This window comes from Carassius carassius, chromosome 26 (genome assembly GCF_963082965.1).
Source record: "Carassius carassius chromosome 26, fCarCar2.1, whole genome shotgun sequence".
Taxonomy (NCBI): Eukaryota; Metazoa; Chordata; class Actinopteri; order Cypriniformes; family Cyprinidae; genus Carassius; species Carassius carassius.
The window spans coordinates 12,648,934-12,675,993 of record NC_081780.1 but is presented as its reverse complement, the minus strand read 5'-3'; the positions used below and the strand labels follow the sequence as shown (position 1 = coordinate 12,675,993).

Sequence of the window (27,060 nt, the reverse complement as noted above, 5' to 3'; positions counted from 1 at the left end):
GGTGCTGCGTAGTTGTGTAACTGAAACCTCAGTAAAGTAATGAACTCTTTCGGTTACCCGCTCTGACAGATTAGTTTGGGCATTAGCGTCAGCAAACTCGTCTGCAACAGGCAAATTAGATGCCATTTGTATTCAGCTGTTGGAAAGTAATTCAGAACAGAGATGGGTTTGTCACCTTGTGTAGATATTTGGGAGTATAATTACGTGTCAATTTGCAGTGAGTATAATTATGTATGGCAGGTTTGTCTCCTGCATGTCTTTATTTTTATGTGATTTTTATTTTTCCTAGCACTTGGTACTGGTATGAAAAACCTGGAAAATACTTTATGCTTTACATTTTTGTATTTGTATATCATTTATTAATTAGTTTTAATGTCTTTTGTACATTTTATTTTGATCTCTTAGTGTCGCTATGTTGAAATTTGATTTATTTACTTTATCATACATAGCAAACTTAAAAATAGTCAAACTTCAATATAAATAACTGGAAATAATTATTGCACGTCCTCCTAAAAGTTATGTTTGTAGTGTTTTGCTTGATTTTGTTTTCCTTTAATTACCATTGGTCCTTCAGTCAATTACTTTCCCCTAACCAGCAGAGCCTGTGAGATACTGTACATCTGTCTGATAATTCTGGTTCACGAGTGTCTTGGGTAGTTTGTGGTATAAGTTTGGCTGGTGGGGGTAGAGGGGCCGTCTCTGGCACACAGCTTAATGACTCGAGTGGTTCCCTTACCAGGTGCCAGTTTTTATTACACATCACCCACCGCGCACCCCTACAGGCAACAGCTGTTTTACACCTTATGAAGGCCAGCCCACTCGCCTAGCAGGGGGAAATGTATTTTTCCAGTTTTGCCTTAATTTGTACTCACTGTTCCCATAGACATTCACCGCTGGACAACATTCTGTATTCAATTCACACCTTGCTATTGGTCTTCTGCAAAGCCATCCTCATTTTCCATTGGTTGCGCTTCACAAGTGGAGTCACTGGAAACAATGCTTTGATATTGATTTAATTAAGGGTGGGGCGAACGCTGGTACTTTGTATTGATTTCAGCATTGGGTGGAATCTGTAGGCATTGAGGTGCAAGCCAAGTGTGAAGCACTCTTGATTAGCACTCGAGTGTAGTCTGAACATCTCCTGAAACTCTTCTGTAGATTTATAGAAGCTTTAGGTAATTGTCTAATATTCATGACTTTGATTCAGGATATATAATTACATACAGTGCCAATCAAAAGTTTGGGATCAGTAAGATTTTTTTTTTTTAAGGAGTTTCTTATGCTCTTTATTTGATCAAAAATACAGAAAATAATGTCATATTGTAAAATTGCAATTTAAAAAGTTTTGTTTTAATATACTTTCAAATATAATTTATTCCTGTGAAGCAAATCATTACTACTGCAGTGCATCATTGATCCTTCAGAATAAGCTGATTTATAATCAGTGTTGGAAACAGATCTGCTGCTTAATATTTTTGGGACCTGTAATACTTTTTTCAGGATTCTTTGATAAATAAAAAATAAAAATATCAGCATTTAATCAAAATATAAATTGTTGCAATATACACTTCTATTCAAAATTTTGGGGTCAGTAATTTTTTTCTTTTTTTTTTACATATATACTTTTCAGCAAGGATGTGCTAAATGGATAAAAAGTTAAATTAAAGGCAGTGTTGGAAAATATATGTATTTTAATGGAAAGCTGTTCTTTTTAACTGATTTATTAATAAATCCGCACATTAGAATGATCTATGATTATGTGACTGAAGACTGGAGTAATGGCTGATAAATTCAGCGCTGTCTATTAACGCTGTGCTAAGTATATTAAAATAAGAAATCAATATTAGAAATTGCAATAACATTTCACAATATTAGTTTTTTTTCTGTATTTTTGATCAAATAAATACAGCCTTGATGAGCATAAGAGACTCCATTTAAAAACAATTTAAAATCGTACTGATCCCAAACCTTTGAACAGCAGTGTATACTATATATATTTTATAACGGCCTAAGATTTGTTGCGGAGTTGAAGAGATGTGATTATAGAGCATTTTGAGCTGGAGGGAGAATTTCTACTCCTCTACTTTCAGCATAACAAATGATGTAATTGCAATAAATGCAGCTTTCACAGCCAGGATTTCTCAAAGTCTTTAGGCTTTATGAAGCATTGCTGAAGTTCTGCAATTGCGGAAAAGGAAACCAAACTGCCTCTTTACCATGACCACTTTTAGCGAAGCAGAAACCAAAAAGGTGCTTTGCACGCCTCCAAGCCGGGAGCACAGCAGGGCATTATGGGTATATTTGGAAACTTGCAATCAAAACACAGGGTCAGGGTCTCACCCACAGCCTGTGCGATTGGAGGAAAAAGATGCAGATGCTGCCCCTGCCCTCCCTTCACAATGGCTTTGAAATCACAGAGCTGTAATTTAGCACCGGGCACTGATTGCTGTAACACCGCTGGGCCGTCTGTACACCAAAACAGTGTACTGTATCCCAGTTTATGTGTGTCCAAGTACATGTTTGTTATAAATCTCTCTGCTTGTTTTCCCTAATGTAACGGAATAAGCAGCTGTAGGAGCCTGTAGATTTATTTTTTGCTCATTGAGGTCGTTCCTTCTGCCTTTCTCCACATTTCCACCCCCACTGGGCCTCGTCTGCCCAGTCTCCCGCTCAGAGTCAATCACGAGCGCCGGGAGGAGAGGTGAAACTCTTTAATACTACCTTTATCCTTGCAGAACGGACCCCGTCCACCCGCCAATGAATGTTTAATGAGACGAGCGGGCAGGTGGGCCAGCCCACGTCACCACGTGCCGTCCCGTTGTCAGTGTAAAATGTGGCTTTGTCCTTTAGCTCGGCGTGGGCTGTTGCTTTTACCTGGAGAGGAAGGAAAAGAGGGAATGAACATCACTGTTTCAAAGAGATAAAGACGTTACTGCAAATGGCTTTGAGCGAAGGTGTGATCATTAGCGACTCAAGTGTGTGGCTTTTTTTTATATATCTGTTCATGGGTGAAGTTCCTTTTACTTGTGGTCAAATTGTAAAAATGAAGCTGATTATAACTGCTATTTTTGATTGGTTTTATTGTCTCACACCCCGTTCAATGTCATGTTTGCTTAATACATAACTTAAAAGTGCTGAACGTGTTCCTTCGGGTTTATTTTTGTTGTATTATTTTAGGATTTTTTGTTTTTGTTATTTTTGCATAATTGACTTGATTGTTGACGTGTCATGGCATGTACAGGTTGTTATTCACCTGATAAGAAAAAAAAACATTTTGCTCAAGAAAATTTATCCATTTTAGGATCTATTTTTTGCATGAACACTTTCATACGTACAGTTTTTCACAAGTTTTTTTTGTTTTGTTTGTTTGTTTAATTCTAATTATTCTCAAGTATTTTTTTGAAATATGGTATTTTTATCAGAATACATTGAATACATTTTTCTCATTGCAGTAATGAATTTTTTTTTTTTTTTTTTTGCTGTACAGTAATGAGAATTGATGAGAAGTAATGAGAAAATTCTCAATGCAAGAAGTCTTAATCGTCTTATTAATAGGCTTCATTTTATTTATGCAAAATATAATGTCTTTTTTTTTTCTTGAGTTGGGCTTGAATTATGGCTTATTGTTTGCTGATTTTGTGATATTCACCCACATGCAGTGTTTATGCTTGGGAATGGTAGCTAAATTTCTGTTTAATATGGTGATTTGAAGACATCAGTATTAGTATTGTCTCATTTCTTTAGTCTTGTTCCCTCTGGGAATCGTTTCATGGAATAATATCGCAGTAACATTGATATTAGGTCTAATCACTCTTCCTTGTGCATTTGCATATTTGCTCTCAGCTGCAGCCATAGCAGCACATTTAAATATATTTAAGAAGGGCATTTCTGTGGAGTTGCTGAGGTGTTCATTATAGTGTTGTCAAAAGACCCGGTACTTCGGTACCAAGTCGGTACTAAAAAAATGTAAATGTGACTGTACCAGGTTTCTTTAAGTACCGGTAGTACCGAGGTCCCGTTCAAACCCGGTTCTTGACGCATACAGCGCTATGATTTCCGCAAAGCAGACCAAATCATATCTCCATATGGACCAATATCGGTAAATGTTAAGCCGCAAAAGTTGTTTGAAATATGAATCCTGCATGTTCTGTGCGTCTCTGTGTGAATGATCGAATGGCAGAGACGTGCGGGTTTGTTTACTACATAGACTGAAGCGCGTGACGCTTGCATTAATTTCAGCATCTGAGCTTCAGAGTTCTCTCTCCATCAAGCGATCTGAACTTTTCGATTCATGTCAATGTACGCACAGCGCACCTGTTTTTGATGCTCTGTAAACTCTGTGTGAAGGCGCACGACTCACCGTCGCTTTACTGATAGCGCTGTTTCTCACACATGCAAAGAGAGAGCGAGAGTCTTACCACGCTGAATCGACACGCTACATGTAAACTATTCTTTGTGTGTCTTCTCCTGTCAAAATAATGAAGTTCATTTAGAATTATTCATATTTTTCGAACAAGAAGATATGCCGGTTTTTCCAGTAGTGGGCGGAGCTAATGCGCAAATGGCAATTTCATTGGCTGGCGTTCATCTACCGTCCCTGTTTTGATTTCAGCAAATCAGTTTGACCGAGCGCAGACAACGTGATTAATATTCATGAACCCAGCAGCTCATCAATTCATAGTGCATTGTATATTGTTAGTATGGTAGTAGAATTAGTAGCAGTATTATCTCTTAATAATAATTCATATGATCTATTACTTTTTATTTTTATTTTATAAAAAACCCTCAATGACCAAAAATATCTTAAGCATCACCACCAGTCTTAAGTTCAGTAAAAATGACAAATATGCATTCATTAAAAGTTCATTTTTACATAAAGGCATTGTGCTACTAAATATTACTATTATTTAGTAAAATGTAAGTGATACTGCTACTACTGTTGAAAAAATTAATAAAGCTTTATTTTTTAAAGAAATAAATCACAAAATATTTCTTCCATGTTTTAATTTTAATAGCAAATCCCCTTTATTTACCAAAAATAAAATGTTTAAATTTCATAAATTAAAAGACAAATTAAATTTGGGTGAAACTTTTTTACGGTTTTTCATAATTATATAACTTGTAGAAAAACTTTAAACAGAATTGTAAATAAGTATAAAGAATGGCATTGGTTTTATTTTTAGTGATAAAAAGTTTTTTTTAATTTTAACAAAAAAAATTTAATTAGCATATTTTTGTGTTTTGCTTTGGTACCGAAATTGGTACCGAGAACCGTGGATTTTCACTGGTATCGGTACCGAATACTGAAATTTTGGTACCGTGACAACACTAGTTCATTAGTACTTTGTGTGGTTGCTAGGGTGGTTGCTAGTTATTAAGTCAAGAGACCCCTGTCTCTGATATTTCAGACTGTATATGTAAAGATGCCACCTTTTTTAGTGTAAGCCAATTGGATTTTTTTGCCCATTCAATCTGCCAGGCAAAAATCTGATAACTAATAAAGAAACAGAACCCCTCTCATCAACAAGCCATGAGGATGTGGGATGAGTTACTTATTTCAAATTCCTAACCCTTAGTATGAGCCATATTAATAGCAAGTAAATAAGTTTACCTTCGTAAACACAAGTAGTTATGGGCTATAGAGAAAGAGTGAACATGGGATTTGTTGAAATGCTGTCCTATCTCTGTGGGATCGACCTTTTTTTCTCTGTGGGTTTCTCGCTCTTCTTCTCCAGCTGTTGTTTTCAAATGGTGTAAAACGCTCCGAGTGAGAGGTTGATCCCACTTGGTTGCATTGTGGTAAACGTGAGGTAGGAGTGGAAGTGTTTTACCCATCGGATGCGATTTACGGTATATTCATCTCTCCAATGCAAATAAATGCAGGTGTGGGATATTTATATGCTTTTTGCAGCTATGCCGTGTGTGTACAGGCAGCACTCATCCCTCATAGTCTGTAGTGTCAAGACGGTGTGTCATATGTGAGGAGTGAATCATCCATATAGAGTAACTCAGATGGAAACCATTAAAATAAACATGTTTCCTGCAGTGCAGTATTCTCACTATTTTTTTTTTATTACATTCCTATAAATATTCACAGCTCAACCCGTGAGTCTTTTGTCCACCAAACAAGTGAAATAACAGTGGTTCAAATGAAATGGTGGAAAGTTATGGTTCCAGCAGAGGATCAGTGGTTCATTCATCCAAGATGGCCATAGGTTATATGACAGGTTTGAAATGGGCATTACAACAAGTGAATAAGATGTGCTGGTATATAAAGACTCAAATTTAGAGCAGTATGTCTGTAAAGCAAGACTCCAGGACATGCATTTTGTATGTGTATATGTATGTGTCTTGATTATTATTATTATTATTATTATAAACAAAAAATAATTTATTTTAAAACACTGAATTTGAATAGCATCCAGGAATGTAAACAAATAAATAAAATAAAATGAAACCACTAGTGGTTGATAAAGGCAGAAAATCCTATTTTTATCATATTTTTGTAGTAATATTTTATTAGTAAGTAAACACTTATTTATATATAGCACCTTTCAAGACCAAGTTACAAAGTGTTTTACAATAAAAAGATCAGTATAGTAACAAAATGCCAAAAAAACATCAAAATGAAGAAAAAAACATTATTAAACTAATATAATGCTGTTATTTTAGCAATTGAATAGTGTAATTATTAAAATAATTATATAAAATAATAAAATGATATAATTTCAATAACAAGGTCAAGGGTGGAAAAACGAACTGAAATGTTAGTAGATAAATTGAAAAATTGTGCTTAAAGTATTTTAAAGTACAAAAAGATAAACCTTGGTGTGTGTGAGAGAGGGAGGCTTTTTTTCATGCAGAGAACCTTTGACTTGGGAGATTAAAGATTTACATTAGCTAAGAGTCCTTGACGGTCCTGCTCACTGTGTTATCTGAATAGGGAACTTTTCATCTCATTGTGGACTCTCTCAGGCTCATCTGTGAGCTTTCACCTCATGTCCTCTATAACTCTCACTCGTCCCTCATCAGAGCAGGAGGTGAAACGAAATCTGTAGACATGTTCTGCTCGTGCTAATTAACGTTACACACTGACCGGGAGCTAGCTGTGTGCAAAGCACGTTGCACTGAAAACACACTCACACTCTCTCTCTCTCTCTCTCTCTCTCTCGCAGATTTACAGTAGGCGCTAGAGAACCTGACCCCACCATAATTAAAGCTGAATCCTTCATTATATCCTCCAGTATATCAGCCAAGGAGAATGTAATGAAGCATACAGGGAATGTAAGCAGGACCTATATTCCTGAACACTTGAACCCAGACCATATGGACCACTGCAGGTCTTGTTAGCATACTTTTAGATCAAAACATGTTAACAGTCATTAATATTTAAGTTGACAGAGTCCCCAAAAGTTTTATTAAGTTTCCAATTAACATAGAAGTACTACGTTATTAGTTATTTCCCACCAGAGGGTAGTGTCATGTTCTTTTGAAGTACATGTCAAATGTAAATATTCATATTAATTGACTAAATTATATATCTAAATAATATGGTACTGTCAAGTTGGCACGAAACAGAATTTGCGATGATTTTTCCTTCGCTATTGTGACATGAAACAAATGTAGATCAGGACTTAATTGGATCATTGTATTGATGTTATTTTCACATATCATATCATGCAAGGTAGACAGGAATTTAATGTTTTTAAGGTTGGCACATTAATTAAAATAAATAGTTATGTGCATGATATAAATAAATCCAAATTAATCCAAAATTAATTATACAGTTTATTTTGATTTCATTGTGACTTTTTTTTAGAAATGTTTGAAACAATCGTTCAGATCTGCTTTAAAAGAGTGTCTGTTTAACACTTTCTCATGTGAATTAAATGGGCGGCTCACCCAGAATTAAAAATGAAAACTCATTATTTATACTCCCTCATTCAATTCCATTTCACTCCAAAGGAGAATTTGATTATTGTGCTTTAAAATATTTTGAAATCAAATGATGGTTTTGTGTGGCAACTAGACCAAAGGTTAACTAGTTAATACACTAAAAATGGTCTCTCCTTCAGTAGTCTTCCTGTCACCTTCCTGCCACCTTGCATTAGTGCCTTCATTAGTTGTCATGTTTTGTCACTTGATGAAGCGTGAAACCTGATGTCTAAAGCCATTTTTGATTTGAGAGCTAGAGAGGAGGGGTTTTCGGTGATTCTCCTTCAGTGTTTCTCACAGCTTGTGGTTTGAAAATAACACGAGGTGATTCAATAATGGTTGGATGTTCATTTTGAGTGAATGATTCCTTCAGCAGAGTTTGGATTGAGGTTAGTATTCTTTCACATGTATTATAAGCCAGTGCATTTGTTTTAATTAGCATCCATTGTCTATAATAGAGACTTTTCTCTGCCCAGTCTATGCGTTCTAATTGAGTGCTTCTTGGATTAATTGGGTTTAATGCATTGCCTCCATTAAACCTTTATAACGTGTACGGAGGACACCCCCCTCCTTATTTATTATTTAGCAAGCTCTTGCAGGGCAGGAAGGGAGGCATGGAGGAACGAAACCAGGGAAATGCATTCTCACTGCCCTACTGCCTGGGAAGAAAATGCTAAACTTTTTAAATGAGTTTATTAAATCAAGGCTGCATGTTCCGCTGGCACCTGACATGCTACTCTACCCACTGTCACACTTCCACGTTCTCTCCCCTTCTCAAAAACTGCTGCCTCCTCGAAACGCTGCTAATATCTCTACTGTGCGAGAATCAGCTGAGAGGTGTGTGTGTGTGCACGTGTTTTCCCATATGTGCTAATCAACCGTTTAGCAGGCTGGATGCTGGTGGGTCAGCCAATTAAATAGAGCATATAAACCACACCCCTTCTGGAAATCTTCCATTAAATACCCCCTGCACCACTCACACGTACACAAACATACGTTCACACACTAAACGCTGCTCTGTTTGAGTTGGCATCATGCTAATTAGCCGCATGCAGGCTTAAGACGTTTTAAACGCTCTCTCTTCTCTTCATCCTCGTCTTTTCATTTAATGCATGCAAATATTCTGATGCTAGCAAACAATTATCATAAAAACCCCAATGACGTCAGTGGAGGGGGCGAAAATGAGCAGCTGAAGACAGGCACATTAGTTGGCTTATTTTAACAGCTTTCCTGGAGGGATGTTTGGTGTTTCTTACATTACTGCTCTCAATTTTTTTTCTAATCTTTGCGCTCCTACAACATTATTCATGCCTGACCGTGGGGCCATTTTGTCACATTTCCATGCCCCAGCAAACCCACACCTCAGCGATTACGCTGATTACTCTTGTTGTTAGAAGAAAATAATGAACAGTGCAAGAGTACAGCAGAAAAAAGTAAATATCTGTAGTGAACGTTCTCATTAGAAAAGCATTTCAAGCCATTTTGATGTATTGAAACCTTATTGGCCTTTGGTTGATTTGAGAGCTTGCTTGGGTCACATGTTCCCCGGTGAGGGTTTGTTGGTCTTAATCTAATTTTATTTCCATATTTTGCAACAGACCCCAGGCTCAATGGATGTTGGTTGTCAACGAATGAATGTAATTTAGTGTTTGCTGTTTGGCTGAACGAGGAAAATATTATGCTTTCCTCTCCAAAGCCATCAGGGCTTCATTGTTAGAGAAACGATGTTGACAGAGGCCAGTGACTCGCAAGTTAATGCATCTCTTCCTTCTCAAATCATCCCGTTATGGTATAAATCATTAAATCATGCCAGCAGGATGGGGCTCTCCAACATGGAGCCAAATCTAGGAACGCAAGCTTGAAGTTTTCTGACTTTTCTAAGATGCATGATAGTTTGCATGGAGATGTTCACCTTTTTGCCTTTTTTTAAATCTGTGCAGGTACTAAGCTGGAGAGCCTGATGGAGAGCATGCGAGGAGAGATTGCCGCCCAACCTCCGGTGGAAGGATCCTATGCCCCGCGCAGAGGGGATTTCTGCATCGCAAAGTTTGCTGATGGAGAATGGTAAGAGCCAAAAAAAATCACCTAATGGCATCTGCTATAAAAGCTGAGTTTCCTGGTTTCAGCAAAAGACCTTTTAATTTATTAATTTCTTTTAATAAATAAATGTAATAAAATATTTGTCAGAGCTGGGCAGACTGTTCTTGTCTAGTTTTGAGAGGTAATGATGAGTCATATTACTGATGGGGCAAGTGTGTGCAGGTGATTGGTGTTTCAAGTAATAATGCACCGGCATTGAAATCATGGCACATGCTGATAATTATATTTTTATATTGCTGATAACCAATAAATGGCTAGTATTAAACAATGTCTAAAATATTTAGTAGATGTTTTAAATGCTACAAATACATTTAGATGTCATTGTATCAATGTAAAAGTATGAAAGATAGCATATGAGATGTTTGAGATTTTATGGTAGCACTTTTGTATAGGGACCAATTCTCATTACCTAGTTGCTTATTAGCATGCCTATTATGTTCATATTGGTTGTTTATTAGTACTTATAAAGCACATATTCTGAATGGCCATATTCTACATCCCTAATCCTACCCAACACTTAAATTTAACAACTACCTTACTGTTAATAAGCAGCAAATTAGAAGTTTGAGGCAAAAGTCATAGTTAATGGTGAGAATTGGACATTGAAGTAAAGTGTGATTTATTTCTTTTCACTTTAAGTTAGCATTAAATGGCAGCTATTATTGTATAATGCCAAATTGCATTGAACAATAATTAAAAATTAAAGGAATTATATTTATCTAATATTGGAATATTATTGTATGTTGATAACCGATCAGCAGAAAGGCAGCATTTCTCAGCAGGCTATCTTCACAGGGATTGCTTTAACATCATATTCATTGTTTTGAAATAGTTTCATAGTGAACCATCTGTTGGTTATGGGTATTTTTTGGTTTACTTAAATTTTATATTGGGGTAATCTGCCCTAGATTGCAGAACATTGGACTGCTCTAATGAGTCCTTTGTCCTTTAGGGAGTCTGGAAGCTTCTATTGTCCTCATATAGACTCTGAACAGGCTGCATCCTCAGTGGGGCGACTCATTACTCAAGCATCTGCTAGTGTTTGTGTTCATATCATCTTGCTCTTTTAAAAACTCGTTTGAGCTCTACCCAGCAACATCCCCTGAATTTCTCCTTCAATTGCTTACAAGGTTTTTTGTTTTTTTGTTTTTTGCACGTTGTCATGTTTGTTATCTTTCTCTATATGCCAGTTGGCTCATGTTTTCCCACGATGCACCAGGACTGTGTCATTCAGTGGCATAAGAGCTCATTAAGTCTGTGATTACCAGCAGAAAGACATTTTTCAGAGCGGGCATCCCTGGATCAGGCGGGGGGTTTTGGATGATTGAAGTGTTTTAGCATAAGTGGATGGTCTGGAGTGGGCAGGGGGTCTGGAGTGGGTTGCAATGTCTAAGTTTGATTATATGAAAACGAAAAGTCTTCTTTGACTTTTTCCTCTTGTTTGAGGTGTCATGCAGAGCTTTGAACTGCTCTTTATGAATATGAGAGGCTTCTTACACTTTCAGAGCGTAAGGTTATGAATACAAGATCAACTCTCTCCCTAGACCCCCATAGAAGATCTGTCTGTACTCTACAATTAGGAGCAGTAAACTAGTATTTTGCTCTTTACAAAAGTGAATGTTTGCAGTTAGGTGAAATTGGAGGTCCCTTATAATCCAGTATTGGTGCACAGTGTGACCTCTTTCAGTCATTTCCATACAGAAAAGGCAGTTCGGAGCCAAAAAGTCAGTGAAAACCTGAGTACCAATGAGCCATAGCCTAACTTTTTTATTTTTCAGGTGTTCTACATCAATTTGTCCAGTGCTTGTGGATGAACTGCTGAAATGATTTCTCCTCTGATCACTGTGCGGAACTGACACTTTCTTCTCTGTCTCTCCGTAGGTACAGAGCTCGCGTCGAGAAAGTTGAATCTCCAGCAAAGGTTCACGTGTTCTACATCGACTATGGAAACGTGAGTATGTGCTTGCAGGGAGATTGATGCGTAATCTGGTTGTAGCACAGCATCTCCTGAGTGGAGTGTCTCTTTAGAAAGGCGCTGACTGATGAATGTTCTGAATTGTGTTTAAAATAGTGCATGTGCTTTCAAAAGCCAGCACTGAATGCGTCAGTCAAAATGCCACACATGTGGAAAACAATTCCTCTCCATAAATCCAGAATAAATGCATTTTTGCAAGGGAAATTATGTTAGTATGCTTAAAAGCAACTTGAAGGTTGCAGTACCCAGCATGCTTTGCTGTTTTTATGCCCGGGGCAGAAGGCTCCAGGCCAGCACAAGAGAAAAGATGCTGGTGGTCATGTGGTTGAACATTTCTCACACAACAGGCCTTTTTTCCCATCTTTGTATTCCCTGTGCCTTCCTCTTTCTTCTCTTCACAGACTCTCCACCTCATTCTTTTATTCTCTTTGCCCGTGTATCTTAACCCTCGGTGCAAAAGCATTGTGCTGAATCTGATATCACTGTTTATGCTTTCTATCTCTGCTCAATCACTCTGATTCGCTGGGCAGAGTGTTTTGAGGGACTGATCTTTATTTTAATATCCCAACAAAATTTTATGGCCTAAATGCCTCTTTTGGGGGGGTTCAAGCAATTCTTCTTTCTGTGAAGAATTGCTGTGTAACCCCCCACAAAGAACAAGCCTGTCTTTTTGCTTTGTACTTTCATCTGTCTTCTGTCTGATTTTCCATTTTCTAGTCTCTCTGTCTGCCTGTATTTCTCATTCTCAAATCTGAAACGATCCTATGCGGCATCTCAGTGCTAACCAGCCTCTTTAGCCTGCTGCGTTCACATGTTCTGCACTAAAGACACATGACCACAGCGCTCAGCTGCGACCCAGTAGAGACAGAGAATGTGTCTCTCATATTGTGTTGCTGGCTTCGAGTGTGGCATGTGGAGGAGTTAAGCGTTATCATTGACTTGGCTTTTATCAGCTGTGCTGTACTCACACCTCCTCCGTTTAATGAGGACCTTGTACAGGCAGTGAGTGTATGAAAGAGGTATGAAGGCTGTTTTATAACACAACAATGTGACGATCTCTCTCTCTTGTCCTTCCAGAGAGAGATACTATCCTCCACGCGTCTTGCAGCCCTTCCTCCAGCCTTCAGCACGCGTACGCTTCCTCCACAGGCTACAGAATACACATTTGCCTTCATTCAGGTCCCACAGGATGTAAGTTCTTGCACAAACACATTCATACGCACTGCCATGTGATTCATCAAACAATGTGGCCTTCAAACGGGTCCTTTAGGACACATAGAGCATGCACGCACAACATAGTCCCATCCAGGTTATAAAAGACAGGAATTACAGTATGAGTCACATCATGCTAGTTTAGTTGTTAGCATGGTATACTATAGTATTTCTGCAAATTTTCTGCATAGAATAGCCTTACATTACAAGTGTGAAGTATACAACAAGAGCACACTACATTGCATTAATTGTTTTTGTACATAATGAGCTCATGTGATGTAACTATGTACTATACTTAGGGCCCTATGATTTCCGTGATGTGGAAAACGCAGATAGAATCTTGGAATCCAGCCATAAAAGAGGAATTTACTGTATATATAAAGATATGGACTAGAGTCTGTGCATATTAAGCTGCCAAATAATTTAAAAATTGTTTTCTTGCATGTTCTGTGTGTCTCTGTGTGAATGAATGGTGCAGATGTGCGGTTTCTTTTACTGCACATGAAGTGCGTATGACGCTTACGCCGATTTTAGACTCTGCCGCCTCTATATATGTATGAGTACATGAACACAATCTTTAGAACTGTGCCTAGTTACTTCATTAGCATTTTACACTTTTCTTTGAGAAAAACCATCGTCATATAATATAAACAGACAAACTTTTTAAAGGTCTTCACAACAACCCGTCAAAATGTTTGCTTTAACTTGAAGTAACTTGAATTTGTAATGATAGTAGTACTATCAAAAACATTATTTTTAAGGAATATTATATTTACCAGAAAAAAATATGTACCAGAATTTATTTACAAGAAAAAAATAAATAAATACACAACATAGTATTTCTTAGGGCCTTAAAAATGTAATATTTGATAAACTGTTAACAAATTGCCATTAAATTGTGTACGTTTCATGATTTCAACTAATTAGACATGCTTTTTGATTAACAATTTAATTTTAGCATTAAAACAAATTGGTTTATTCATATTTAATAAATAAAAATAGTAATTTTAATAAAATAAGAATAAAAATGGAAAAATAAACTGCATTTGGGATAAAATTAAACAGGACTCTGTATACTTAGCGTCAACACTGAGCCTTATGCTACATTACTGATATTCCAGTACAAGCCTTTTTGTTAGTGGAATCGTGTGAGGAAATGCATATGAAAGTACGTTTTCCACCTGGTCTGTGTGCGGAGCTCAATTGTGTGTGTGTGTGTGTGTGTGTGTGTGTAGGTGTGGCATCATGCCACCTGCCCTGTTAATACTGCTGTAGTTTTGTGATCTTGTCCATCTTTTGAGGTAGGCGCATTGTTCTCTCCATCTCTGTCTCTCTCTCATTTTTGGATGGCCTCTGTATCTCATACCCCCACCATAACTCCCCCCAAGGGGAACATGCTCTGAGGTTGCCATGGAGACTGGGTTTGCTCACAAGAGCATAGTGTGTGTGTATATATGAGAGCGAGAAAGATCAGATCTGTATCTCTCACCTCGTGCGTCGAACATTTGTGAAACATTGTGTTAGTGTAGAGGTATTTTCATCAGGTTTTTTTTTTTTTTTTTAACCTAACATTTTTTCATTATCGTAGTGCTTGTGTGTGTGTAAGTGTGATGAATGAGCAACTCCGCAGTTGGAGTGTTTGAACGATGGAGTCTGATTGGCTCAGAGCACACACTGAGGACTTTGAACTGTCTGTCAGTAGTGTGTGGAACTGTAAGTGTTTGTGTTGTGGGCAGTTTGTAGAAATCAAACCTGGTTTAGGATGAATGTATGTGTGACATGTTCCTATGATGACCTCACCCACAGGAAGACGCACGAGCTGACGCCGTGGACGGTGTGGTCAGGGACATTCAAAACAAACAGTGTCTGCTGAACGTGGAATACAGTGGAGCTGTCTGCCCGCACGTCACGCTGCAGTTTGCCGACTCGAAAGATGATGTGGGTCTGGGTCTGGTGAAAGAAGGCCTTGTCATGGTGGACGTACGGAAAGAGAAGCACCTGCAGAAAATGGTAAGTGACAAACACACACGCATCTAAATACTTGTACAAGAAATCCCAATAATGAGTGTGGAGCCACTGGTCATCTTGTTTGAGCCAGAGACAGCATTAGCTTTAACTGGGATCTGTTGTAATTTATGTGCCCTGAAATACACCTCGCTGTTTCACAGCAGGGCCTCTGACGGCAGCCATTTTATATTATTATGAAGCACTGACCATTCGTTCTCCCCTTGTTATCCTCTCTCTATCCGTCTCACTCTACCTTCCTCTCTTTCTCCTTTCCTGTTATGTAATGCTTGTACCATTTCTTGAGCATTTTTAAAACTTGCTGTATTCATTCTCGGCATTGTGTCAAGCGCATACAAACACACTGCCGCTCCCACAGGACCTTAGAGGACTTTGATTCAATAGTTTGAGCATTTAGATCTCTTTATTTAAAAACTGTTTTTACAATCAGAGATTAGTTTATTCTAGGGCTGCACAATTCAGAGGAAAGCTATGGAAAAGTGCTTTTTTATTTGTTATTTTAAAAGGATGCACAATGTGCCCCAAAATTTTGATTGTATGTATTATTATTTATTTTTAAAACATTAAAATAAAAATACTTTTGTAATATTTCTCTGTAAAAATAAATAATTGTATTCATTCAGTGCTACTGTAAAATTACAACATTGATACTATAATTATAAATTAATCACAGGGATAGTAATTAAGGAAAATTTGTATATTAAATGACCTACAATAAATCAGTGCACTAGATAAGGTGAAATAAACCATGTGTATGAGTTCACATTCAGGTGGTTTGTGCTATATACTGTATAAGTGCAATACCTGAAATTTTAAAATACATTTCTCAAATGACAACAATCATGGCGATTATAATTTTGAGCTATAGAGAGAGACATTTAGTCGATTAAAACTTGACTACACAAAAACAGGACAAGGTTGACAATAATAACTAAAAAGTACATTTGACACAGGACTGAGACTAAATCACTCAGCCCTAGTTTACACATTTAATTATTTAATTATTGCTTACAAACTCTTCTCCCTCAGTTTGATTTGAGACACTTGAGCCCATTCTTTGATCAACTATTTATCCTATGACCTTCTGCCGCCCTGACGGAATTTTTTTTTTTTACTCCTGAATCAAACCACACATGTTTGTTCTTGGCAGTCTGCTTGTGATGAACTTGAAGCGGTTTGTAGACTCTGAGCATATGGAGGGTGTTTGTGACAGCCACGTCAGGTCCACCGTTTCCCTGTTCCCATAGGAACACTGCTGTTCTGGTTCACTCGTTCCCGCCTCTCACTCCCTCACGCTTTCTTTCTTCATTTTCTATTGCGCTAACAGGTTGTTTGAGGTGCATGTATAGCTGAGCTGTCTGACTTCGGTGGCGCTCACTTCTGCTCCGGTTTCACACTCGCATAGATATGTGAATCACTTGTCCTCAGGCATACTGTACTTCAAATACTGTACACATGCTTTAGGCATGTAAACATGGCTATAAATGATCGTCAACTGAAAGTGTTTGAGCATCCAGATCAGCCCTTAACACCACAACATTGGCTCAACCAATGGCGGGACTATGTGTTTGACCGACCAATGGCAGATCGTGTTCAGGAAACTGATCATTGTGTGATGCTAGTAGCACAGAAATTAGTGAACTGAACATGGAAAATTCCATCATCTGAACAATGTAATATATTTTCCAAAAACAGTCGGTGTCACTTTTCCTCCTATTAATGCAGCCTGGTACATTAATGAATGTGTACTAACTCTCTTATTACACCATTTCATTCCATCATCAGTAAATGCCCATGAAGTGCACTTCCTGTATGCCAGATTGAGTCCACAGTCTGGCTAGCATTGGCACTTTAGTATAGTGTGGTGGCGCCATGCCACTTGTCTCTGCTTTCATCCTTGGATTTTTCATAAAGATTCTCTCATCTCACTCTCTCCTTCATTCATTTTCTCATTCATTATCTCTCCCACTCACGCTCTCTTTCGCTGTCCTCTCGCTCTCCTTCCCCATCTTCTCTTGCTGCTGGTTTGGCCTCCAGTCCAGTAGGGGAGAGCAGGGGCGAAAGTACCATTTTTCAGAAAAACATCATTTTAAAAGATAATGTTGTAGACAGAGATATATTTCTGCTGTGGTCAGTAACTCATAAGTGTGGTCTATCAATACCAGGTGGTATTTTGTAGAAATGTAGAAAGGCTTCAGTATAATTTCAATTTGAACATAAGTTGCACATTGTTACTTTTGACCCCATCGGTAAGCTAGATTTATTTTCTGTTACTCTTATTTTTATTAAGTATACCTGACTATGACCTTGTTAATATGTAACTGCAAACATATTCTGTCTTTTATTTTTGCAAAAAAAAAATTATTACATATTTATATTTTTATTTTAAATTTAAGTTTCATCAAATGTCTCAAAACCCGACTGTACAAACTTTATTTTTTTATTTTTTATTTTTTTATTTCAGTGTATTTTTATAAAACATTTTTTAAACAGAATGAACAATATAATAATTAAATTACATTGGCATAATATAAATTCTAAACATAATGTAACAGTAGGCCTATTCATGTTTCAATCCAGTTGTTTTTATGCATAAATTCAAAATGTGCATTAAAACATCTGGAAACACTGCAAATTCATAGCTGGAGGTGTAAAAGCTAAGGTATGGCTAAAACCTAAATATAACTAAGGTAAATGCGAGGTAGGAGCTGCCCAGATGTTCCTCTATGTCCAAAAACGCTCTCTCATAAACATCTGGATAAAACCAGACCACTGTTTGTTTCTGACCCTCACTCAGACATATTCTTTTGGTATAATATGACATAAACATTTTAATAATTGATGCAAGACACAGAAATTCACAGAATAGCATGTACCGGAACAAAATAAATACTTCTTGTCACTGTAGCGGGACAAAAGTAACAACTGTTACTTTCATCCCAACAGGAACTCCTGGCATTTAAACCTGATTTACTTTTATACTAAAAAACTTTGATAATGCAAACTTTAGGATGTGTTAAAGCATTAAATAACCTGTAGATTGATCATTACTGTGACACATGAAACAAAAATTGAAATTAAAAAAAATTACCGCTTCAATAATTTACTTTTTGTACTCAAACAGTTTTACCGACCTAACTGCGGGAAATGATGAGGAAATCACTTGATATTTCTCAGCTCCATCAAGGATTGAATGCTGAATATACCGTCATAGCTGGGAATGCAAATGCAGTGATAGGCTCTGAGAAAATCGCTTTGTTACTTTCGTCCCACGTTACTTTCGCCCCGGTTCTCCCCTACACCGTGTGCAGGAGGATGTAGTTTGGAAATTTCCATGTATTTGCATGTCGGTGAAAGCGGTGTGATAAATCATAATCTGCAGAATTAAAGACAAAGCAGTGGCCCAAACCTTTCATTCCTTAGTAAATTAGCTGTGATTTAAAACAGTTAATATGCAGTGATTATTTACTCTGCCTTCATAATACACGCTGCCATCCCACCCGTGACCCCACACCCCTTTGTCTGTCTTGTGATATTTTATTCCTTTTAAACACACTGTGCTCTGTGATCTTTTTTCGCAACGTCCTCCCGGCTGCTGAAGGGTATCTGCCATGCTTGACACCTGACTTCCTGCTATCAGCAAATCTTTACTCTGCTGAAGTCTCCAGACCAGAGTCCATCAACAGCCAGTCCATCACATTCACTGTGGTCTAGTGAGAAATGAGTCCTTGAATATCAGTATAAGGAGAACGAAAAAGAGAAAGGAAATCTTTAGAGTGAAAGTAGGAGTCCGATATGGGAACGTCTGTCTGACAGGGAGAGAGTGACAGATAAGTCCCACCGGTTCTTTCTCTTCACCTGTGTGCAGATAACGCAGGCCTTTTCGATAAGCATGCATGAGCTTCAGCAGTTCTCGGGATCGATAGTTAAAAATCGATCTGTTATTTGTTTGTCAAGCACTGCTCTTTCTTATTTCTGTGTCAGTCTGTCTCTCTTTCTCTGATTTTCTTCCTCATCCGGGCATTCTGGATGAGATGCTGTGTGTTATCGGGGGAGATGCGATTGAAAGGGGTGAATTCACTTTTAGTCAAGCTGTTCTGAGGTCAGTTTAGTAGTGCTGCTTCTGCATGTAAAGCTTGGTAGGCTTCTCATGCAAAGGCTGTTCCAACAAGGTCTGCAACAATGAACTGCAACAAGATAATTGAAATTAACCTAATCCACGATGGCAGAGGAGTCAAGAGAAGTAATCATACATAATTTGTATTTAATGCAAAAAAGGGTATCTATGTAGCTGTCTGTTTAGGCAGTAGGCAACAAGCCAGCTCGCAGGGTTTGGTACAGAGGTTCCTTGTATTTATGCTACATCAGCGCTAAGCTTATGCTTACTGTAGCGTACCATCAGTGACACTGGTGCCTTTTCACGTTCATTAGTTTTACAAGCTAATTACAAGCTCACATACCAATTAGCGTTACGGTCATAGAATGCAGTCAGTCTTATTGGAGATTTATTTTGGGAGATTCTCCTTCCAACATCCAGTATTGACTTAGATTGTTGATTTAAAAGGGCTAAATTCTGGATTTATCATTTCAGAAGGAGTTTATAAGTCTTGTTGCTGTATAATTACCTTCCCTTGGAGACATTAATTAAGACTAAACTTGGTCTGATCTCAGCCAGAGATGTACTACAAACCTGTGGTGCTATTGGTGGCTTGATGAAACCATAGCAGTTACTATCTCTCTTTCTCACTGTCATATTCTAGCCATTTTGTGTTGTACAATCCAGATGATAAAGCCCAAGGGTGGTGTAGTATTTTTATTAGGATTGTTATGTGATGAAATTGTCCTATGAGAATTGTAGCTTTTTACCATTTAATGGAAAGTCGTCTAGGGTTTAAAATAGTGGTTTATATTTCTGTTACTCTCCTGTTTCATTCCTTAAATGTGTCTTTAATTTGCTAAATTAATTGCTATAAAGGAACCCATATATAATTAGTTTTCCTCAGACCAGTTGGACTTATTGCTTAGGGGGCTTTTAGTAAGATGTTTTTCAAGTTGTTTTTAACTTGACATCTTAAAAAAAAAAATGAAACGGCCAAAGTCTCAGATTGTTATTTCATCTCAGCAAAAGTACAATCAGGCATTTACAGGGCACCCCATGTCCAGTCATATCCCATCATGCCTCACTCCTGACAGCTCCATTACCCATTAACCAGTAGAAGTTAGCTAAGCTTAGAATGGGGAATTTTCTGCTGCTCTAGTATCAAACACACACTCATCCACACAAATGGGCTGGGACACATGCTGAATGACACGCATCGCTGCCTAAAAACCCCATTTCAGTCCTGTGCCCCGTGGATTGAACACAGGCTTGATCTGGGACAGAGAAGCTGTTTCAGCTCCAGCGTCTTTCTGTTGTTTAATCTCTCTTCTGAGATGATCAAAGTCCAAACTGTTCTCTTCGAATGCTGTGCGGCTGTGTCTATGATCGCTTTGATTTTCAGGCTGCCTGCATTACTGGGTATTATAGAGTGTTTTTAAGAACACCACAAATCTGATCACTGTCCCATCATTTCATGCCGAGAGACGGTAAAAGACTCAGTTGAAGTCTGCAGATTGGTAAAACACAGCCACCTGAACCCACAAGAGTTAGGGCTCTGAATAGAGGACACAGAAATGCCACTTGAAAAGTAGAAGTGTGTGTGTGTGTGTGTGTGTGTTTAGACTCCATTGCAATGGTGATACTCTATCAGTTGACAACACATTGTCATTGAGTGTTAAAGAAACATTCATGAATGAGATAATTAAGCACAGATGTGCTTAATGTTAAAGAGTTCATTTAACATAGTACTTGCACACACCGAAAGCTGCCTCTCAGATAGCATGCAGTTTTGAATTCAGTTATTTATTTATTTTGCAGACTATTGCACTTCAGTGGTCAAATACATAAAAATGTCGGTTTGCCTGTATTGGCAAGTATTAATGTTTTTATGTTATTGTCTTAATAGAATGTTAACAATTGGGGAAAAAATCTGAAGTCTGAAATCTCTGTATCGGTATATTGAAGCCATGCATTTGATCTTAAAGTGACAGCAGCCTAATATACCAGCTGCTGTGTCATGTTAATCAAACAAAAGAATGAGGAAAGCATTCCTCTTTACTGAATAACACTTCTAGTTTTAATAAGTGTAAAAAATAAAATAACTATTGTTAGAAAATAAAATTACTCACTGTGAAAACATTTTGTACATATCATACACCTATTACAAGAAGAGACGATACGCATGGGGATACAAGTTTGACAATGTGTCACAATGCATCAAGATAATTCTATTGTAAGTAAAAAAAAAGGATGATATCTTAATTAAGGATACACAATGTAGCTACACTATATCAGTTATTGGACTATTGGGTCAATATTATAATATTGTTGTTTATACTGTACTTTATACTGTACATTTTAATGCCGGGATGCCTAAATTCACTTGAGGCATTTTTTTTTTTTCAGCAAAACATTTTATTTGCTTATGCTTTTATCCAAAGCAACTTAACACTTGCCTTCAAGGTATGATACATGCTCTAATGGAAAGTGTAAATTGAAATCTAAATGTAAATTTTTCAAATCAGCCATTTATCAGTAATAATTATCAGCTTAGCAGTATTATTAATATCTGTGCATCCCTAATCTTAAAATGTCGATGAACTGTCATACATGATTCTGTCAGCAGAGTTTGTGAAACTGCTGATGGTGTGTGTGTGTGAGTGAGTGAATGTGGCGCATGAGGTGCTGTTGCATGTTATGGTGCGTCAGACGCTTGATGGATGGAGACTGCATTAGCTGCACTTTTCTCTGCCGTCTGCAGCTGCAGAGTCCAGATGTACTGCGGCGTCTTTTCATGCGTGTCCTAAAGCAGCGAACCACCTGATCTTCAGCCAGCCAATTAACCCCCACATGCAGATGCTGCTAAAAGAGCACACCCTACGCTTTTTAACATCTGCCATCTCTGTGCATTAAATCGTCAGCTGTGTCTCATCCGTACCTGGTACTTCAAAAAAACACGTACCTTTCCAGCTTTCTAACGATATTGCCGATACTGCACTGAACCGGAAATGAAGACAGTCTCGCTCTCTGACTCATCTATGCCTCAGTCAGTGACTCTCAATGTTTGCTTTGGCAGAAGCGGTCAGTATGTTCAGTGTTATTCAGGCCTGTGTCTGTGGTGCAGGAAAAGAAAGAGCGAGAGACACACAGGCCGTCAAGTGGCTGTAACCTCCCACACTTTCACTTTTTATTAAATGCATGCTTTGCAAGCACATGGCTCCAGCTGCCATCCTGATGATCAGGGAGCGACACAACAAGATAAAGGTCTGTTAAAACATCATCTTAACAAGGTGCACTTACTGTGATTGACTTGTGGATTCTGCAAAGCATCAATCTGGGAAAATGCTGTCATTTTTAAAGCATTCTCTGTCCTCCATAAAGTTCTATGTGTGTAATTTATTCTGTCGAAAATGCTGAAGGATGTTGTTTGGGTATGTTAAAGTTAAACACAACACTAGGCCTTTCTCTGTCTAAATGTACTTTTTTCTTGTCATAGGTGACTGAATATCTGAATGGCCAGGAATCTGCCAAGAGTGCCAGGGTAAGAGCTGCAAACTCATGCTCTTTAAATCTTTCTGCTTTATTCTGACCGTCAACCACAGTATTTTGCTGCAATTCATTTATTTATATTTATATAAGTAACACTTTATATGGTTCCATTAGATAAAAAAACAAGCGGACACTGCTCCCAAAGCAGCACTATTCACAGATGTTGAAATGTGTTCCATGTCACTCTTTTTAAACTCACCACAGCAACCAACCAACCCATTAGTTAACAAAAGTAAATGCAATAGCATTGGCTAACAATGAGGAATACATTTGTAACTGTATTTTTATTAATGTTCATTAAATACAAATTGTTAGTTCGTTAACTACTGTTAACAAACTGAACCTTGTGTAACCAAGTGTTACCTATTATTATATACATAGGTGAATACAATTGCATTTGTCATTTTAGCACTAGACTGTATATTTGAGCCATTCTCAGTTTATGTTAGTGTCTTAATTATTATTATTCTTTACTTGCATTTCTCCTTCCCTGCCACTTGTCTGTATTGCTTAATGCCCTTGTTGGCACCGAAAACAGGAGTTTTGTTGTGAGAACTGTCTTTGGCTTTGTTACCTGTAACATTGACTTTTTTTGCAGCGCAGTCTTTTGGCTAAAACATTGCTCCATATGACAAGCCAATGGCTGTTTAACAAGACTCAAGCAGAAGAGAGAACCATGCCAACCCAAGAGCTTGATGATGATGTCCCTGCTAACGATGGCACTAATTATCTTAGACATTAATTAGCTGTGATTCTCTCCCAAGTTAACAGCCACATGCACACCAATGACACAAATGGAGAGAAAACATAAAAGACTCTGTATGACATACAAAATGATTTTCCGTTTTCCTCTGAAGCCGAAACGATTCACTTTTTCACAAATGAAAAGTTTTGCTGCTTTGTGGCAAAACCGATGTAAAATAGAAGGACTGCTATGGAATTTGTTAGAGGTAAAGTCTTCACGCGTGACTGGATGTGAAAGGACTAGAGTTAAAGAGCACGGTAAACGACCGTTCACCTTGTTATTACTGAGGTGTGACGATGTTAGAGACCAACTCGTGTTTTAACGATCCTGTCTACACGCTGGCCATCTGCGCCTCGGTCTCACAGATACATGGGTAAAAACGCTTAGCAGAATTTAATGATGGTGAATCAGTGCTGTCTGTTGACTTAAAGCCTCATTTCGCTACTTATTAAGGTTTCATTGAAGCTATTTAGAATTTGGGGGGTTCAAATGTTTGTTTTCCCTTTCAACAAATTTTGCAATGATGTTCTTTTACCCCACGTGTCCATATAATGAAGCAGCCCAATTAAACCATCAAAGATCTGCTGCTTTGAGGATTCTTCATTATAATCTATGATTGTTTCAATGCAGGGTCAATAAGTCTCATATGCATTTTTGACAGTGCTTAAAATATATAGAAAGTGTTAACTTAATACTATATTGGCAACTTAACAATGAAAGTCTCCAAACTGCATTTGAAATCTGAATAATTTTTTTTTTTTTGTGACATTCTCACCAGTTGCATGGCTGACATTCCCATACTGTTCGGTTAAAGCTTTATTTTAACTGTCTTTAATTGATTATTCTCCTTTTCATTTGCAGCTTAACATTTGGCGTTATGGAGATTTCCGTGATGATGATGCAGTTGAGTTCGGGTATCGCCGCTAAGTCATTGTTCCAAAGACCTTGAGGAAGACCAGATGCATTCGCAGAGAACACAAAAAAAAAATAAAAATCATGACAACAAAACAAAACAAAACAAAACATCAGTATGCTCTTATTTTTTTCTAACATTGAACATTTGCCTCTGTTTTTTTTAATACCCTGTGCATATCCTCTTTTCTGTCCAAGGACTTTGTTTCTTGTCATTTTCTTTTATTTTTTTAATGCCTATAGGCTACAGATAATTCTACATGTAGCTGCTTCAAATAGGACCAACGTACTTACCTTAATCTTAAATTTAGACGTTAGCCAATCATCTTTTTCATTTACATTTTTTGCCAATCACCAGCTGTAAAACCCCAATCAGATTCTGGGTGTATTTTGGGGTAAGACTTTTAAAGAAATGAGGGGGATGCACAGAGAAACCATGAACTCAACAGCTTGCTGAGAAAACACCTCCTTAATCATGAGATTCTATATTTCAGTATATATATATATATATATATATATATATATATATATATATATATATATATATATATATATATATATATATATATATATATATATATATATATATATATATATATATATATATATATGGATATATATATGGATATATATATGGATATATATATATATATATATATATATATATATGGATATTTTGAAGTTGGATCAGAACTAACCAAGTGAATTTACTGAACATATTTTTCTCTCTCTCTCTGATGTGATCTGAGTGTTCAGTGACATTTCTGGGGATTTATGTGTAGGAAGTGTGTTTTTCTTTTTCTGTGGCAAATGAACCGCTGCCAGCACCTTTACAAGCGTCTCTCAGCCTCCTCTGTGAGTTTTACTCAACGGTCACCATTTCGTCTTTTCCTGCTCTTGCCCGCCATACAGAAACAGTGTTTGAATTTCTTTCCTTCTGAGGTAGACCCTGCCATTGTATTTAAATCTGAGAAATAAAAATGAGCAAAGTGCCATGTTGTCTGACTGGTTTTTGAGGGTTGGGGTGGCGCGGAGTTCCTTTTTTTGAACAATTACAACAGTTTGTGTCACATGAAGAACATTATATAAAACACTGTAGTTACTACACAACACTACAAAGGCAAAACACAGTAACTACACCAATGATGCTGTGGAGATTTCTGGTGTTTTCATTGATTAGATATCTGTCATGGTTTATACTGACAAAATACAATTGTAAGTTAAAGGGAGACTTCATTCAAAAATGAAAATTGCCATAATTTACTCACCCTCAAATTGTTCCAAACCTGTATAAATGTATGGTTACACTTTATTTTTAAGGTTTCCTGAGGATCAGTGAGGACCAAAAACACATTGACATTACATTTCTGAAATAATACTGGAATTTAAAAAATATTTTCTACTTGTTTAATTTTAAAATATAATTCCTGCCGTGACAAAACGAAGTTCTCAGTGTCACATGGAAATGCAGTAACAACACGATTCATTTGAGTATTTACAAAATATGAAGGCTAAGAAGACCCATGAATGTATTTTTAATGAGTCCTGAGCATGTTTCTCCCTCAGTGGGTTTTTGAAAGACAAAATGATCCTCTAAATGCAGTCCTCATGTTTTAACCATATTTGGTTTCAGAGTAGTGGCAGATCCACCTAGCGTGTTGGAGGGGAGCACTGGGGCTCTTCCTAAAACTGCACTTGAGGAATCGCCTGCGTTTGGGGCTTTAGCTGAACGGCCATCATCTCTACTAAAAACATCATCGTGTCTGTTCTCCACTGCCCTAATGAACCATAAACCCCTCTCCCCGGTTTTGCCCAGTGCAACTCAGGGTATTTATTAGCTCTGTGAGAAAGGGCTTTTTGATGAGATTATGGTATAATGTAGTTCTCTAATGTTAGTTTATGACTTTTAGAACAGAGTTCTGCCCAAATTTCTGCCTCATTGCTGCGCCGATGTTCGGTTTCAGCTTTATTACAGCCCTTTATTAAGTCAAAACACTGGAAAATTTTCATTTTCAGGTTAATGAGATCTAACGTCACATTCATGTAAAATGTTTTGGCATTTAACAGAAGGACATCATGTCCTTTTCTTGTCAAATGAAGACAGCTCATCTCCATTTCATGTCTTTATTTTTTATTTTTATTTTTTTCTCAAGTGAATCTAGCAGTCTTCAGCTTGATTGGCCCAATTCTTTGACCTTTCTAAACCTTTTATGTTAAATAATTTAAGTACTTAAACCCATATATTTTCACTCAAATAGAGAAATTTCAAAATTGAGATTAACATTATGTAGGTCAGAGCCATGGTGCAGCAGAAAGTCATGTGAACACACAGATGATTCAGGTTCACATTTAAATCCACCTTATGTCTCCATCTCCTTTTTCTTAACCCCCCCCCCCCCCCCCCCCTTCATTGTGTGATATTAATCCTGAATTTAATTTAAAAATAATAGTTTTTAGAACTTTTGCCACCATGATTTGTGGGTTTATATTGAAAAATAAAGTGTAATT

General features: G+C 37.4%; 1 protein-coding gene across 1 annotated transcript in view; it reads left to right on the top strand.

Annotated features, from left to right (window-relative positions):
- The window catches only part of LOC132105846 (staphylococcal nuclease domain-containing protein 1-like), a 55,078-nt gene extending 30,415 nt beyond the window's left edge, over positions 1-24,663 (top strand). Inside the window, exons 3-8 of the mRNA XM_059511289.1 lie at positions 9,876-9,999; positions 11,917-11,986; positions 13,088-13,201; positions 15,029-15,232; positions 22,843-22,887; positions 24,502-24,663. Coding sequence (XP_059367272.1) covers positions 9,896-9,999; positions 11,917-11,986; positions 13,088-13,201; positions 15,029-15,232; positions 22,843-22,887; positions 24,502-24,567 — 603 coding nt within the window. The 5' untranslated portion in view covers positions 9,876-9,895 and the 3' untranslated portion in view covers positions 24,568-24,663. The remainder of the gene's footprint in view (positions 1-9,875; positions 10,000-11,916; positions 11,987-13,087; positions 13,202-15,028; positions 15,233-22,842; positions 22,888-24,501) is intronic.
- The last annotated feature ends 2,397 nt before the right edge of the window (positions 24,664-27,060 follow it).